The sequence below is a fragment of the chloroplast genome of Vigna unguiculata (genome assembly GCF_004118075.2).
Source record: "Vigna unguiculata chloroplast, complete genome".
Taxonomy (NCBI): Eukaryota; Viridiplantae; Streptophyta; class Magnoliopsida; order Fabales; family Fabaceae; genus Vigna; species Vigna unguiculata.
In genome coordinates this window covers 1-12,662 of record NC_018051.1, presented here as the reverse complement: position 1 = coordinate 12,662, position 12,662 = coordinate 1, and the positions used below count along the sequence as shown (strand labels likewise).

Genomic DNA, 12,662 nt, shown 5'->3' with positions numbered 1-12,662 from the left:
ACATATTTTATCATAGTATGAAGATAATTGCTTGTCAAGATGAATATTACATGATCGAATCCCTTGAACGGGTGTTGGTATTGCTTATCGGTAATTTGACATTTATAATCAATTAATCTGATAGATGGGTACTCTTCTTTTTTTTTTAGGAGGAGTCCTAAATTACCTACTTAACTCAGTGGTTAGAGTATTGCTTTCATACGGCGGGAGTCATTGGTTCAAATCCAATAGTAGGTAAGGTATAGTTATAACTTATTAGATACCTTTGACTGTGGTATCTAATAAGCTTTTCTACTTTACTTTTTTCTTCTGACTGTTTCTTTTTTCTTTTTATTGTTTTCGGATATTGGGACGCATCAATTTCAACTTGTTATGAAATAACATTGATAGCCTCTACTCGTGTTCTAGCTCGTCTAAGAGCTAGATTTGCCTCAATTGTTTGTCTCTTGCCTTCAGCCTTATTCAAATTAGTTTCTGCTATTTCAAGAGTTTGCTGTGCTTCTTGTGGATCAATGTCACTACCCTTTTCCGCATCATTTACTAAAACAGTTATCTCATTATTATTTATTCTAGCAAACCCCCCCATCAGAGCCATTGTTAACCATTGGTCTTTAAGACGTATTCTCAAAATACCTATATCGACAGCTGAGGCAATAGGCGCATGATTAGGTAATACTCCAATTTGTCCGCTATTAGTAGGTAAAATGATTTCCTTCACTTCTGAATCCCAAACAATTCGATTGGGGGTCAATACACAAAGATTTAAAGTCATTTCTTCAAATTGCTCTCCGTTTCTAAGTTCGTAGCCTTCGCAGTAGCTTCATCGATATTACCTACCAAATAAAAGGCTTGTTCAGGAAGACCGTCTAATTCTCCAGAAAGGATCAAATTAAACCCTCTAATTGTTTCTACTAGACCAACATATTTTCCAGCCGAACCGGTAAAAACTTCTGCTACGAAAAAAGGTTGTGATAAGAAACGCTCAATTTTTCGTGCTCTTGCTACGGTTAAGCGATCTTCTTCGGATAATTCGTCCAAGCCAAGGATAGCTATAATGTCTTGAAGTTCTTTGTAACGTTGTAAAGTTTGTTTAACTCGTTGCGCAGTCTCATAATGTTCTTCACCAACGATTCGAGGTTGGAGCATAGTTGAGGTTGAATCTAAAGGATCTACTGCTGGATAGATACCTTTGGCGGCTAATCCTCTTGATAGTACAGTAGTAGCATCTAAATGTGCAAATGTCGTAGCAGGAGCAGGGTCAGTTAAATCGTCGGCAGGTACATAAACTGCTTGAATAGAAGTTATGGACCCTTCTTTGGTAGAAGTGATTCTTTCTTGTAAAGAACCCATTTCAGTACTAAGAGTGGGTTGATAACCCACAGCAGAGGGCATTCGACCCAATAAGGCAGATACTTCAGATCCTGCTTGAACGAAGCGGAAGATATTGTCGATAAATAGAAGTACATCTTGCTCATTGACATCTCGAAAATATTCCGCCATAGTTAGGGCAGTTAAACCAACTCTCATACGAGCTCCGGGTGGTTCATTCATTTGACCATATACTAAAGCTACTTTGGATTCTGCAATATTTTGTTCATTAATTACTCCAGATTCTTTCATTTCCATATAAAGATCATTTCCCTCGCGAGTACGCTCACCTACTCCGCCAAATACAGATACACCTCCATGAGCTTTGGCAATGTTATTGATCAATTCCATAATAAGTACTGTTTTACCCACTCCAGCTCCACCGAAAAGTCCTATTTTTCCTCCACGACGATAAGGAGCTAAAAGATCTACTACTTTTATTCCTGTTTCAAAAATAGATAATTTTGTATCTAATTGTATAAAGGTAGGCGCAGATCTATGAATGGGAGATGTTGTACGAGTATCTACAGGACCTAAATTATCAATCGGCTCTCCAAGCACGTTGAAAATTCGTCCTAGAGTTGCTCCGCCTACTGGAACACTTAGGGGAGTTCCTGTGTCAATAACTTGCATTCCTCTCATTAGACCATCTGTAGCACTCATAGCTACAGCCCTAACTCGATTATTTCCTAATAATTGTTGTACTTCACAAGTCACATTAATTTGTTGACCAACAGTATCTCGACCCTTAACTACCAGAGCATTGTAAATATTAGGCATCTTCCCCGGGGGAAAGGCTACATCTAGTACCGGACCTATTATTTGGTCAATATGTCCCAGATTTTTTTTTTCAATCGAAGAAACTTCAGGACCGGAAGTAGGAGGATTTATTCGCATATCAAAAGCCAATTTTTTTTTCCGAAAAAGTTTTTAAATCAAAAAGAAATGTTCGATAAGAAAGCAAGTTGATCGGTTAATTCAAAAAGAAATAAGAAATGGGAGTTAGTACTCCATTTTTTTGGTACTATTCCATCAATCCTCTTTAACTGTTTACTTACTTATTCAAATTCAATTATTGAATTCTTAAGCTTACTGCAGTTATTTTGAAAATTTCAATTGGATAAAATCTTTCGAAAGTCTTTTCTTTTTTTCTATCATTCTAGAAAATATCATCTATATTCTGTATGGAATTCGAACCTGTACCTTAATTTAGAATTCATTTTTTTTATCATTGGCTTTCGTATTTCCTCAGTAGACAATTTTTTAGACTTACCCTCTGTTTCCCTATTTTTTGTACCTCTTTGTTTCTTTTCCGGGGATAAAGCTGCCTATTTTTACATCTAGGATTTACATAGACAACATATATCACTGTCAAGATTCAGAATAAATTATTATTATTATTTAGATTAGATCTTTCGATTTGAAAATTCAAAAATAAGAGATTTCAAATTGAAAAAAAAAGATTGGGTTGCGCCATACATAGAAAAGAGTATACAATAATGATGTATTTGACAAATCAAATACCATCGTTTAATTTAATAATAACATAACGAACCTTTGGGATTAATGGATAATATTAGTTGATTTTTGTAAAAGATTTCATTAACTCCTAAGTCATATCGAGTAGACCTTATTGTTTCAAGAATTCTTAATTCAAGAGTTGTAGGGAGGGATTTATGTCACCACAAACAGAGACTAAAGCAAGTGTTGGGTTCAAAGCTGGTGTTAAAGATTATAAATTGAATTATTATACTCCTGAGTATGAAACCAAAGATACTGATATCTTGGCAGCATTTCGAGTAACTCCTCAACCTGGAGTTCCACCTGAAGAAGCAGGTGCTGCGGTAGCCGCCGAATCTTCTACTGGTACATGGACAACTGTGTGGACCGATGGGCTTACCAGTCTTGATCGTTACAAAGGACGATGCTATCACATCGAACCTGTTGCTGGGGAAGAAAATCAATATATTGCTTACGTAGCTTATCCTTTAGACCTTTTTGAAGAAGGTTCTGTTACTAACATGTTTACTTCTATTGTCGGTAATGTATTTGGGTTCAAGGCACTGCGTGCTCTACGTCTGGAGGATTTGCGAATCCCAACCGCTTATATTAAAACTTTCCAAGGTCCGCCTCACGGCATCCAAGTTGAGAGAGATAAATTGAACAAGTATGGTCGTCCCCTATTAGGATGTACTATTAAACCTAAATTGGGGTTATCCGCTAAGAATTATGGTAGAGCTGTTTATGAATGTCTTCGTGGGGGACTTGATTTTACCAAAGATGATGAAAATGTGAATTCCCAACCATTTATGCGTTGGAGAGACCGTTTCTTATTTTGTGCTGAAGCGATTTTTAAATCACAGGCTGAAACAGGTGAAATCAAAGGGCATTACTTGAATGCAACTGCGGGTACATGCGAAGAAATGATGAAAAGAGCTGTATTTGCCAGAGAATTAGGCGTTCCTATCGTAATGCATGATTATTTAACAGGGGGATTCACTGCAAATACTAGCTTGGCTCATTATTGCCGAGATAATGGTCTACTTCTTCATATACATCGTGCAATGCATGCAGTTATCGACAGACAAAAGAATCATGGTATGCACTTTCGTGTATTAGCTAAAGCATTACGTTTGTCTGGTGGAGATCATGTTCACTCCGGTACCGTAGTAGGTAAACTTGAAGGGGAAAGAGATATCACTTTAGGTTTTGTTGACTTACTGCGTGATGATTTTGTTGAAAAAGATCGAAGTCGTGGTATTTATTTCACTCAGGATTGGGTTTCTCTACCAGGTGTTCTGCCTGTTGCTTCGGGAGGTATTCACGTTTGGCATATGCCTGCTCTGACCGAAATCTTTGGAGATGATTCCGTACTTCAATTTGGCGGAGGAACTTTAGGACACCCTTGGGGAAATGCACCAGGTGCTGTAGCTAATCGAGTAGCTCTTGAAGCCTGTGTGAAGGCTCGAAATGAAGGACGTGATCTTGCTCGTGAAGGTAATGAAATTATCCGTGAGGCTAGCAAATGGAGTCCTGAATTAGCTGCTGCTTGCGAAGTATGGAAGGAGATCAAATTTGAATTCGAAGCAATGGATACTATTTGAATTCGAAGCAATGGATACTATTTGAATTCGAAGCAGTGGATACTATTTGAATTCGAAGCAATGGATACTTTGGATTAATTGCAATTAAATTCGGCACAATCTTTTCCTAAAAGAAGGATTGAGCCGAATACAAAGATACTTCATTATTATTATTAAATAGATTTCTATCTTTCGTATTGGAATAGAAGCATAGTAAGTAGATGATATTTTACGAAAAAAGTGATTACAATTTATAAGCGAAACTGGCTATTGCCTTTTTCGATGTGAATTTCACATAATAGGGAGGTTGCTCCATTTCTATATGAAATTTATCCTATATTATGAAATTTATCTTATATTAATCTATATTAAATGAATCTATATTAAATTTTTATTTTCCTATTGATTTCTATATTTCTATAATTTGATACGTTTTTTTAGATTAGAATATCATTTTAGAAAATAGATATATTTATATTGAAAGAATTTTTCTTATAAGTAATTATAACATAATACTAATAATCGTAATCGAATTAATAAGATTTAAAATCTTATTAATTCGATTTGATTTATTCGATTGTATTTTTTGTCAATACTAATATTGACAACACTGTATCAAATCAATATAATCCGATCTTGAATAAATTGATCACCTTACTTACGTTAAATAGGCGTTATTACTTCATCAAATGGTAGGTTCATTGGTTTTCTTTCTGCGATACAAACAAGAAAAACTTTTTGAATTAATAAGTAAGAGAATTGAAAGGTAAACACGAATTTATATATACGAAAATCATAGATCTATATATACGAATATATATAGTCTTATATATATAATAATAATGGATAACTATAACATAGTATTTCAATAGGTGGTATATCTTTTTTTAGTTTTTTAGACAATTCAATTTTGTAATTTTATTTTTTTTTATTGCGATTGGGTATAAACATCCACCTTATTTTTTAAATTGTAGTGGGGTTGCTAACTCAATGGTAGAGTACTCGGCTTTTAAGAGCGACTCTATTTTTTACACATTTCTATGAAGCAATCGATTCGTCGATACTATCGGTAGAGCTTGTAAAACCACGACTGATCCAGAAAGGAATGACTGGAAAAAGTAGCATGTCGTATCAATGAAGAATTCTAAAAATATTTCATTCTTATAGGATCCAGCTCAAATTTTTGTTTGAATTTTTGGCTCGTAACAAAAAAAATTCAGTTGGGTTTGATTAATAAAGGGATAGAACTTGGTGGTTCTAATTCTAATAGGGAAACAAAAAGCATCGAGCTTTCATTTATTTTTTATTTGGATCATTACCCCATCTAATTGTACGTTAAAAATAGGTTAGTGCTTGATGTGGGAAAAGCTTTTCTGGTGAATGGTTTATTTTTGTTATGAGTCCTAACTATATAGCTATTTTCCATTATCTTTTGGTATTTTGGGGTAGCGATAAATGTGTAAAAGAAAGAGTATATTGATAAAGATATTTTTTCCAAAATCAAAAGAGCGATTAGGTAAAAAAATAAAGGATTCTTAATTAGCTCGTTATCCTAGAACAAAAATTAGGCGAAAAATCGATTAGAGAGAGTCCGTGAATGGGTTTTACTTGTTTTCTAGGTATCTATTTATACCTATAATTTTCTGTTTTGACCATATCGCACTATGTATCATTTGATAATCCAATGAATCTCTGATTCTTTGTTTGACCAAATAGACTTTTTGAATGGAGCAATATAAAGCATATTTAGAACTTCATAGATCTCGATACCAGGACATCCTATACCCACTTTTTTTTCGGGAATCTATTTATGGACTAGCTTATCGTCATGAGTATTTTTTTATAGAAAATGTAGATTATAACAATAATTTTAGTTTACTAATTGTAAAACGTTTAAGTACTCGAATGTATCAACAGACTCATTTCATTCTTTTTGTTAACGATTCTAAAAAAAATACTTTTGTGGGTTATAATTATCATTTTTTTTCTCAAATAATATTAGAAGGTTTTGGTATCGTCGTGGAGATTCTATTTTCTCTACAATTATTTAGCTCTTCCTTAAGGGGATTAGAAATCGTAAAATCTTATAAAAATTTTCAATCAATTCATTCGATTTTTCCCTTTTTCGAAGATCAACTGATATATTTAAATCATAAGTCAGATATACGAATACCCTATCCTATCCATCTGGAAATCTTGGTTCAAATCCTGCGATATTCGATAAAAGATGTCTCTTTCTTTCATTTAATAAGGTTGTTTTTTTATTACTATTATAATTGGAATAGTCTTTTTCCTCCAAAAAAATGGATTTTTACTTTTTTTTCAAAAAGGAATCGAAGAATTTTCTTGTTCCTATATAATTTATATGTATGGGAATATGAATCTATCTTTCTTTTTCTACGTAACAAATCCTCTCAGTTACAGTTAAAACATTTTCGCGTTTTTTTTGAGCGAATTTTTTTCTATGAAAAAATAAAACATCTTGTAGAAGTATCTACTAAGAATTGTTCATATACTTTCTTCTTCTTTAAGGATACTTTCATCCATTATGTTAGATATCAAGGAAAATCAATTCTGGTTTTAAAGAATACTCCTTTTTTGATAAATAAATGGAAATACTATTTTATATATTTATGGCAATGTCATTTTGATATTTGGGCTGGACTAGAAACGATCTATATAAACGAATTATCTCAGTATTCATTTCACTTTTTAGGCTATTTTTTAAGTATTCCACTAAATCTTTCAGTAGTACGAAGTCAAATGTTGCAAAATTCATTTCTTATTAAAATTGTTATAAAAAAACTTGATACAATAGTTCCCATTATTCCTCTAATGAGATCATTGGCTAAAACAAAATTTTGTAATGTAATGGGTCATCCTATTAGTAAGCCGGTTTGGGCCAATTTATCTGATTTTGATATTATTGACCGGTTTTTGCGCATATGCAGAAATTTTTCTCATTATTACAATGGATCTGCAAAAAAAAAGAGTTTCTATCAAATAAAATATATACTTCGGTTTTCTTGTATAAAAACTTTGGCTCGTAAGCATAAAAGTACTGTGCGCATTTATTTGAAAAAATTAAGTTCAGAAAAATTATTGCAAGAATTTTTTACAGAAGAAGATCTTTTTTCTTTGATTTTTCCAAGAACTTCTTTTACTTTGCGTAGGTTTTATAGAGGTCGTATTTGGTATTTGGATATTCTTTTCAGAAACGATTTCGTCAATTATTTATAAGTTAAAATAGGTTATGATATTTTTTAAATCGGTGTAAATTGATAAAACGAACTTCCTTCTTTTTATTAAATGAGGATAAAAAAATCATTTTTTTTAGTCTTCTATATCTATAGGATTTTGAAATGCTCATGTAGTCAGAGTCAAGATTCGGGGTTAATAAATTGAATATTATATTTCACTTTCTTAGAGTCTTTTGCTAGGCAAGTAATTCAGGTTTAGATGTATACATAGGGAAAGCCGTGTGCAATGAAAACTGCAAACACGGCTTGGGGAGGGATTTTTTCTTGTTTTATTCTATTGTTGAATTTTATTAAAGAATAAAATATCTACTTCATCCGACTAGTTCCGGGTTCAAGTCCCGGGCAACTCATTCTAATTTGTAGATCGATGTTGTATTATATCTATATTTCTAGAAATATAACGATATATACAAAATAAACTTTTTTTATGAATCAAGGAAATGGGATAATAAAGGTAAATTCGGATAAACCGAAATGAAGAATAACATACTAATGAATAAGAACATACTATGGATATTAATATTGGTTGACACTGGTATATAAGTCATGTTATACTGTTGAATAACAAGTCCTCAAATTCTCGCATTAGAGAGAATTTTTGTGCTTGGGAGTCCCTAATGATTAAATGAACCAAGATTTTACCATGACTGCAATTTTAGAGAGACGCGAGAGCGAAAGCCTATGGGGTCGCTTCTGTAATTGGATAACCAGCACCGAAAATCGTCTTTACATTGGATGGTTTGGTGTTTTGATGATTCCTACTTTATTGACTGCAACTTCTGTATTTATTATCGCTTTTATCGCTGCCCCTCCAGTAGATATTGATGGTATTCGTGAGCCTGTTTCTGGATCTCTACTTTATGGAAACAATATCATTTCTGGTGCGATTATTCCTACTTCTGCGGCTATAGGTTTGCATTTTTATCCGATCTGGGAAGCAGCTTCTGTTGATGAGTGGTTATACAACGGCGGTCCTTATGAACTAATTGTTCTACACTTCTTACTTGGTGTAGCTTGCTACATGGGTCGTGAGTGGGAACTTAGTTTTCGTCTGGGTATGCGTCCTTGGATTGCTGTTGCATATTCAGCTCCTGTTGCAGCCGCTACTGCTGTTTTCTTGATCTATCCTATTGGTCAAGGAAGCTTTTCGGATGGTATGCCTCTAGGAATTTCAGGTACTTTCAATTTTATGATTGTATTTCAGGCTGAGCATAATATTCTTATGCATCCATTTCACATGTTAGGTGTAGCTGGTGTATTCGGCGGCTCCCTATTCAGTGCTATGCATGGTTCCTTGGTAACTTCTAGTTTGATCAGGGAAACCACAGAAAATGAATCCGCTAATGAAGGTTACAGATTTGGTCAAGAGGAAGAAACTTATAATATTGTAGCTGCTCATGGTTATTTTGGCCGATTAATCTTCCAATATGCAAGTTTCAACAATTCTCGTTCTTTACATTTCTTCCTAGCTGCTTGGCCTGTAGTAGGTATTTGGTTTACCGCTTTAGGTATCAGCACTATGGCTTTCAACTTAAATGGTTTTAATTTCAACCAATCCGTAGTTGATAGTCAAGGTCGTGTAATAAATACCTGGGCTGATATTATTAACCGAGCTAACCTTGGTATGGAAGTAATGCATGAACGTAATGCTCATAATTTCCCTCTAGATCTAGCTGCGATGGAAGCTCCATCTGTTAATGGATAAAATTTTGATCTTAATTTAAAGTAGACGAGTTTTTGTTTAAAAATAAAGGAGCAATATCAACTTTGTTAATATTGCTCCTTTATATTGGATATTGGATTAGTAATGTTTTTTTTAGATTTCTATAGATTTATACATACGTTTTTGATTTATTTCATGATTCCTTATCTTTTTTTCCTTTGTTAGAAAAAAAAAGGGATAATGAAAGGGTAGAAATTGAGATATAGATCATTTTTACATAGTATAAGGGCGGATGTAGCCAAGTGGATCAAGGCAGTGGATTGTGAATCCACCATGCGCGGGTTCAATTCCCGTCGTTCGCCCATATCTATATATAGATAGATATTCTTTAGGTTTTCAAGTATAAATCTCAAATAAAGAAAGAAAAATGGCTACTTCTAAAACTTATAAGTAAGAATTCTTCAAAATAATAATTCTTACAAAAGGTATATTTTTGAGATAAAATAGATTCATTTATCTATTTCACAAAAAAAGAATATATCCATATCGTGGTTTCCTCTTATAATACCTCAGGTGCTAATGAAACTATTTTAGTGAAATTTAACTGTCTCAATTCCCGGGCGATTGCGCAAAAGATTCGAGTTCCTTTTGGATTTCCTTCTTGATCAATTATAACTGCAGCATTATCATCATACTGAATTATTATACCGTTGCTACGTTTTAGTTGTTTACAAGTACGTACAATTACAGCTCTGATCACTTCAGATTTTTCTAAGTTCGTATTTGGTACTGCTTGTTTGATTACAGCAACAACAATGTCGCCAATATAAGCATATCGTCGATTACTAGCTCCTAGGATTCGAATACACATCAGTTCACGTGCTCCGCTGTTATCCGCTACATTCAAATGAGTTTGAGGTTGAATCATATCATTTTTTTATTATTTCAATCTAAAAAAGGAAGTAAAAATATTTTGTGTTCAAAAAAAAAGGAACCTATTATTGCCTTTTTTCTTTTCATTCTAAAGACCTATTTTCTTTGGTTCTCTTTTATTATCCTGAAATAATGAATTGAGTTCGTATCGGCATTTTGGATGATGCTATTGAAATAGCCTTTCTTGCTATATTTTCTGGTACTCCACCCATTTCATAAAGTATTTTCCCAGGTTTAACAACAGCTACCCAATATTCGGGAAATCCTTTTCCTGAACCCATACGTGTTTCAGTAGGTCTTACTGTAACCGGTTTGTCTGGAAAAATACGTACCCATATTTGTCCACCTCGGCGAACATTTCTTGACATTGCCCGCCGTCCCGCTTCTATTTGTCTAGATGTTATCCAAGCTGGCTCAAGTGCCTGAAGAGCATATCTTCCGAAGCAAATATTATTACCTCGATAGGATATTCCCTTCATTCTTCCTCTATGTTGTTTACGAAATCTGGTTCTTTGGGGGTTATAATTGATGGTTGTTTTTCAATTCCATCTTTATTACAGAACCGTACATGAGATTTTCACCTCATACGGCTCCTCGCGAATGAAGTAATTCAAATATCTATATCTATATGGATATAGATTCTATCTAATCGATAAAATAATAGAAATAGTCATATGTTTAGTAAATAACGAAATCTCGGTATTTTTTGAGATTTCATACAATCTTCGAAATTTTTAGATCTTGTTTTCAATATCGATTCTTAGAATTGGCAAAAATATAAAAAAATTCAATAAAAGAAAAATTCTCGCGGGCGAATATTTACTCTTTTATTCTCAAATTCAGATGTAATGAAATTCAGATGTAATGTAGGGTACAACTCCTAAAAAATGGATTGTTTTTAGGTTTCTTCCGCCATCCCACCTAAGAAATCATTAAGATTTGTTTTCTTTAAGATTTTTTTAATAAAATCTTAAGTCTTAAGTATTTGCAGGTTTCGTCGTTCCCATCGCCTCTCGATTAATGGTTAGGTTTTAATTCGACAATGGAGCCTTTCTCATAGCTAAAAATTAATAAAATTTTTTTAGAATAGAAATTCATTTCTTTTTTCGTGAATCAATATTATCAGTTTTTCTTGATTCAGAGCTCTTAATTTATTTACATTACAAATAGATAATATATATAATATTCTTTTTTTTTATGCTTTAATACACTATCTTTTCTGAGATGACCCATAGACCTTTACATATTCGAATTCTATATCATTGATAGATTTTAATCTCTTTCTTTCACCTTTTCATTTATCTATATATTTTTATTGCTTTACAACTAAATAATCTTTTTTTTCTTTTATGTTTCACAATTTTTCAGTTGCTATAATATTTTTTTATTCAATCTTTTTTCTTTTGACTAATTCTTTATATCTAGATAATCCGAAGTGATGTGTTGGTTATTAGTTCTTTTGAAATGAATTGATACTATTAATCGGTGTCTTTTTTTTATTTGAATCATTCTAAAAAACTAACGAGTCACACACTAAGCATGGCAATACTATATAAAATTATTCATTTATTTTTTTAGTCGATTCAATCTTATAAAATATATAAATTTTGGAGAATCAAAATCGAGTAATTTTTTCTTTTTTGTTTTCTATAAAATCAAAATAGGATATTGAATTATTGAATAGAAAGAAGGACATATTTTTCTTTATTTCGAAAATATCCAAACTTTTATCCCTAAAACTCCATAAATAGTTCGAACTGTATAACAACAATATTCAATTTTAGCTCGAATGGTTTGGAGAGGAACCCTACCTTCTCTGATCCATTCGACACGTGCAATTTCTTTTCCATCAATACGTCCTGCAATCTGTACTTGAACTCCTTTTGTACCTGCTTGTTCAGTTAATTCAATAGCTTTTTTCATTGCTTTACGAAATGAAACTCTATTCTTTAATTGTCCAGCTATAAATTCTGCAAGAATATTAGGGTGTTTATAAGCATTTGTAACTTTTACAATAGCAATGTTTAGTTTTCTATTCACACAATTCAGTTTTTTGTGCATATTCGTCTGTAATTCTTCGATTTTTTGAGGCTTACCCTCTATTAATAACTTTGGAAATCCCATATATATTATGACTTGAATCAGATCGATTCTTTTTTGAATCTTTATCTCTCCAATTCCCTCGACACCCGAGGATATTCTTCTATTTTTTTGTATAAAATTTTTTATCCAATCTCGTATTTTTTTATCTTCTTGTATATTCTCAGAATATTTTGTTGGTTGTGCAAACCAAATAGAATCATGACTTTGAGTTGTACCAAGTCTGAAACCAAGCGGATTTATTTTTTGTCCCAT

At 32.8% G+C, this 12,662-nt stretch overlaps 8 protein-coding genes and 4 non-coding genes across 12 annotated transcripts; 7 read left to right on the top strand and 5 right to left on the bottom strand. All coding sequences in view use genetic code 11, as the record gives it.

Annotated features, from left to right (window-relative positions):
* Positions 1-165: 165 nt before the first annotated feature.
* trnM-CAU lies at positions 166-237 on the top strand. The gene has a single exon. It is a non-coding gene; the product is annotated as a tRNA-Met (tRNA).
* trnT-GGU lies at positions 172-230 on the top strand. The gene has a single exon. It is a non-coding gene; the product is annotated as a tRNA-Thr (tRNA).
* Positions 238-370: 133 nt separating the features above from the next.
* Positions 371-772, bottom strand: atpE (ATP synthase CF1 epsilon subunit). The gene has a single exon. It carries the CDS (start codon positions 770-772, stop codon positions 371-373), a length of 402 nt encoding a protein of 133 aa, YP_006460329.1.
* atpB (ATP synthase CF1 beta subunit) lies at positions 769-2,265 on the bottom strand. Its single transcript has one exon. It carries the CDS (start codon positions 2,263-2,265, stop codon positions 769-771), a length of 1,497 nt encoding a protein of 498 aa, YP_006460328.1.
* Positions 2,266-3,044: 779 nt separating this feature from the next.
* rbcL (ribulose 1,5-bisphosphate carboxylase/oxygenase large subunit) lies at positions 3,045-4,472 on the top strand. Its single transcript has one exon. The coding sequence runs from the start codon at positions 3,045-3,047 to the stop codon at positions 4,470-4,472; it is 1,428 nt and encodes a 475-aa protein (YP_006460327.1).
* Positions 4,473-5,427: 955 nt separating this feature from the next.
* Positions 5,428-8,061, top strand: trnK-UUU. Its single transcript has 2 exons — positions 5,428-5,464; positions 8,027-8,061. It is a non-coding gene; the product is annotated as a tRNA-Lys (tRNA).
* Positions 6,177-7,691, top strand: matK (maturase K). The gene has a single exon. It carries the CDS (start codon positions 6,177-6,179, stop codon positions 7,689-7,691), a length of 1,515 nt encoding a protein of 504 aa, YP_006460326.1.
* A 293-nt stretch (positions 8,062-8,354) lies between the features above and the next one.
* Positions 8,355-9,416, top strand: psbA (photosystem II protein D1). Its single transcript has one exon. The coding sequence runs from the start codon at positions 8,355-8,357 to the stop codon at positions 9,414-9,416; it is 1,062 nt and encodes a 353-aa protein (YP_006460325.1).
* A 245-nt stretch (positions 9,417-9,661) lies between these two features.
* Positions 9,662-9,736, top strand: trnH-GUG. Its single transcript has one exon. It is a non-coding gene; the product is annotated as a tRNA-His (tRNA).
* A 197-nt stretch (positions 9,737-9,933) lies between these two features.
* rpl14 (ribosomal protein L14) lies at positions 9,934-10,302 on the bottom strand. Its single transcript has one exon. The coding sequence runs from the start codon at positions 10,300-10,302 to the stop codon at positions 9,934-9,936; it is 369 nt and encodes a 122-aa protein (YP_006460324.1).
* Positions 10,303-10,426: 124 nt separating this feature from the next.
* Positions 10,427-11,848, bottom strand: rpl16 (ribosomal protein L16). The gene is made up of 2 exons: positions 11,840-11,848; positions 10,427-10,828 (listed from the first exon to the last, which is right to left on the bottom strand). Exons 1-2 carry the CDS (start codon positions 11,846-11,848, stop codon positions 10,427-10,429), a joined length of 411 nt encoding a protein of 136 aa, YP_006460323.1.
* A 163-nt stretch (positions 11,849-12,011) lies between these two features.
* Positions 12,012-12,662, bottom strand: rps3 (ribosomal protein S3). Its single transcript has one exon. It carries the CDS (start codon positions 12,660-12,662, stop codon positions 12,012-12,014), a length of 651 nt encoding a protein of 216 aa, YP_006460322.1.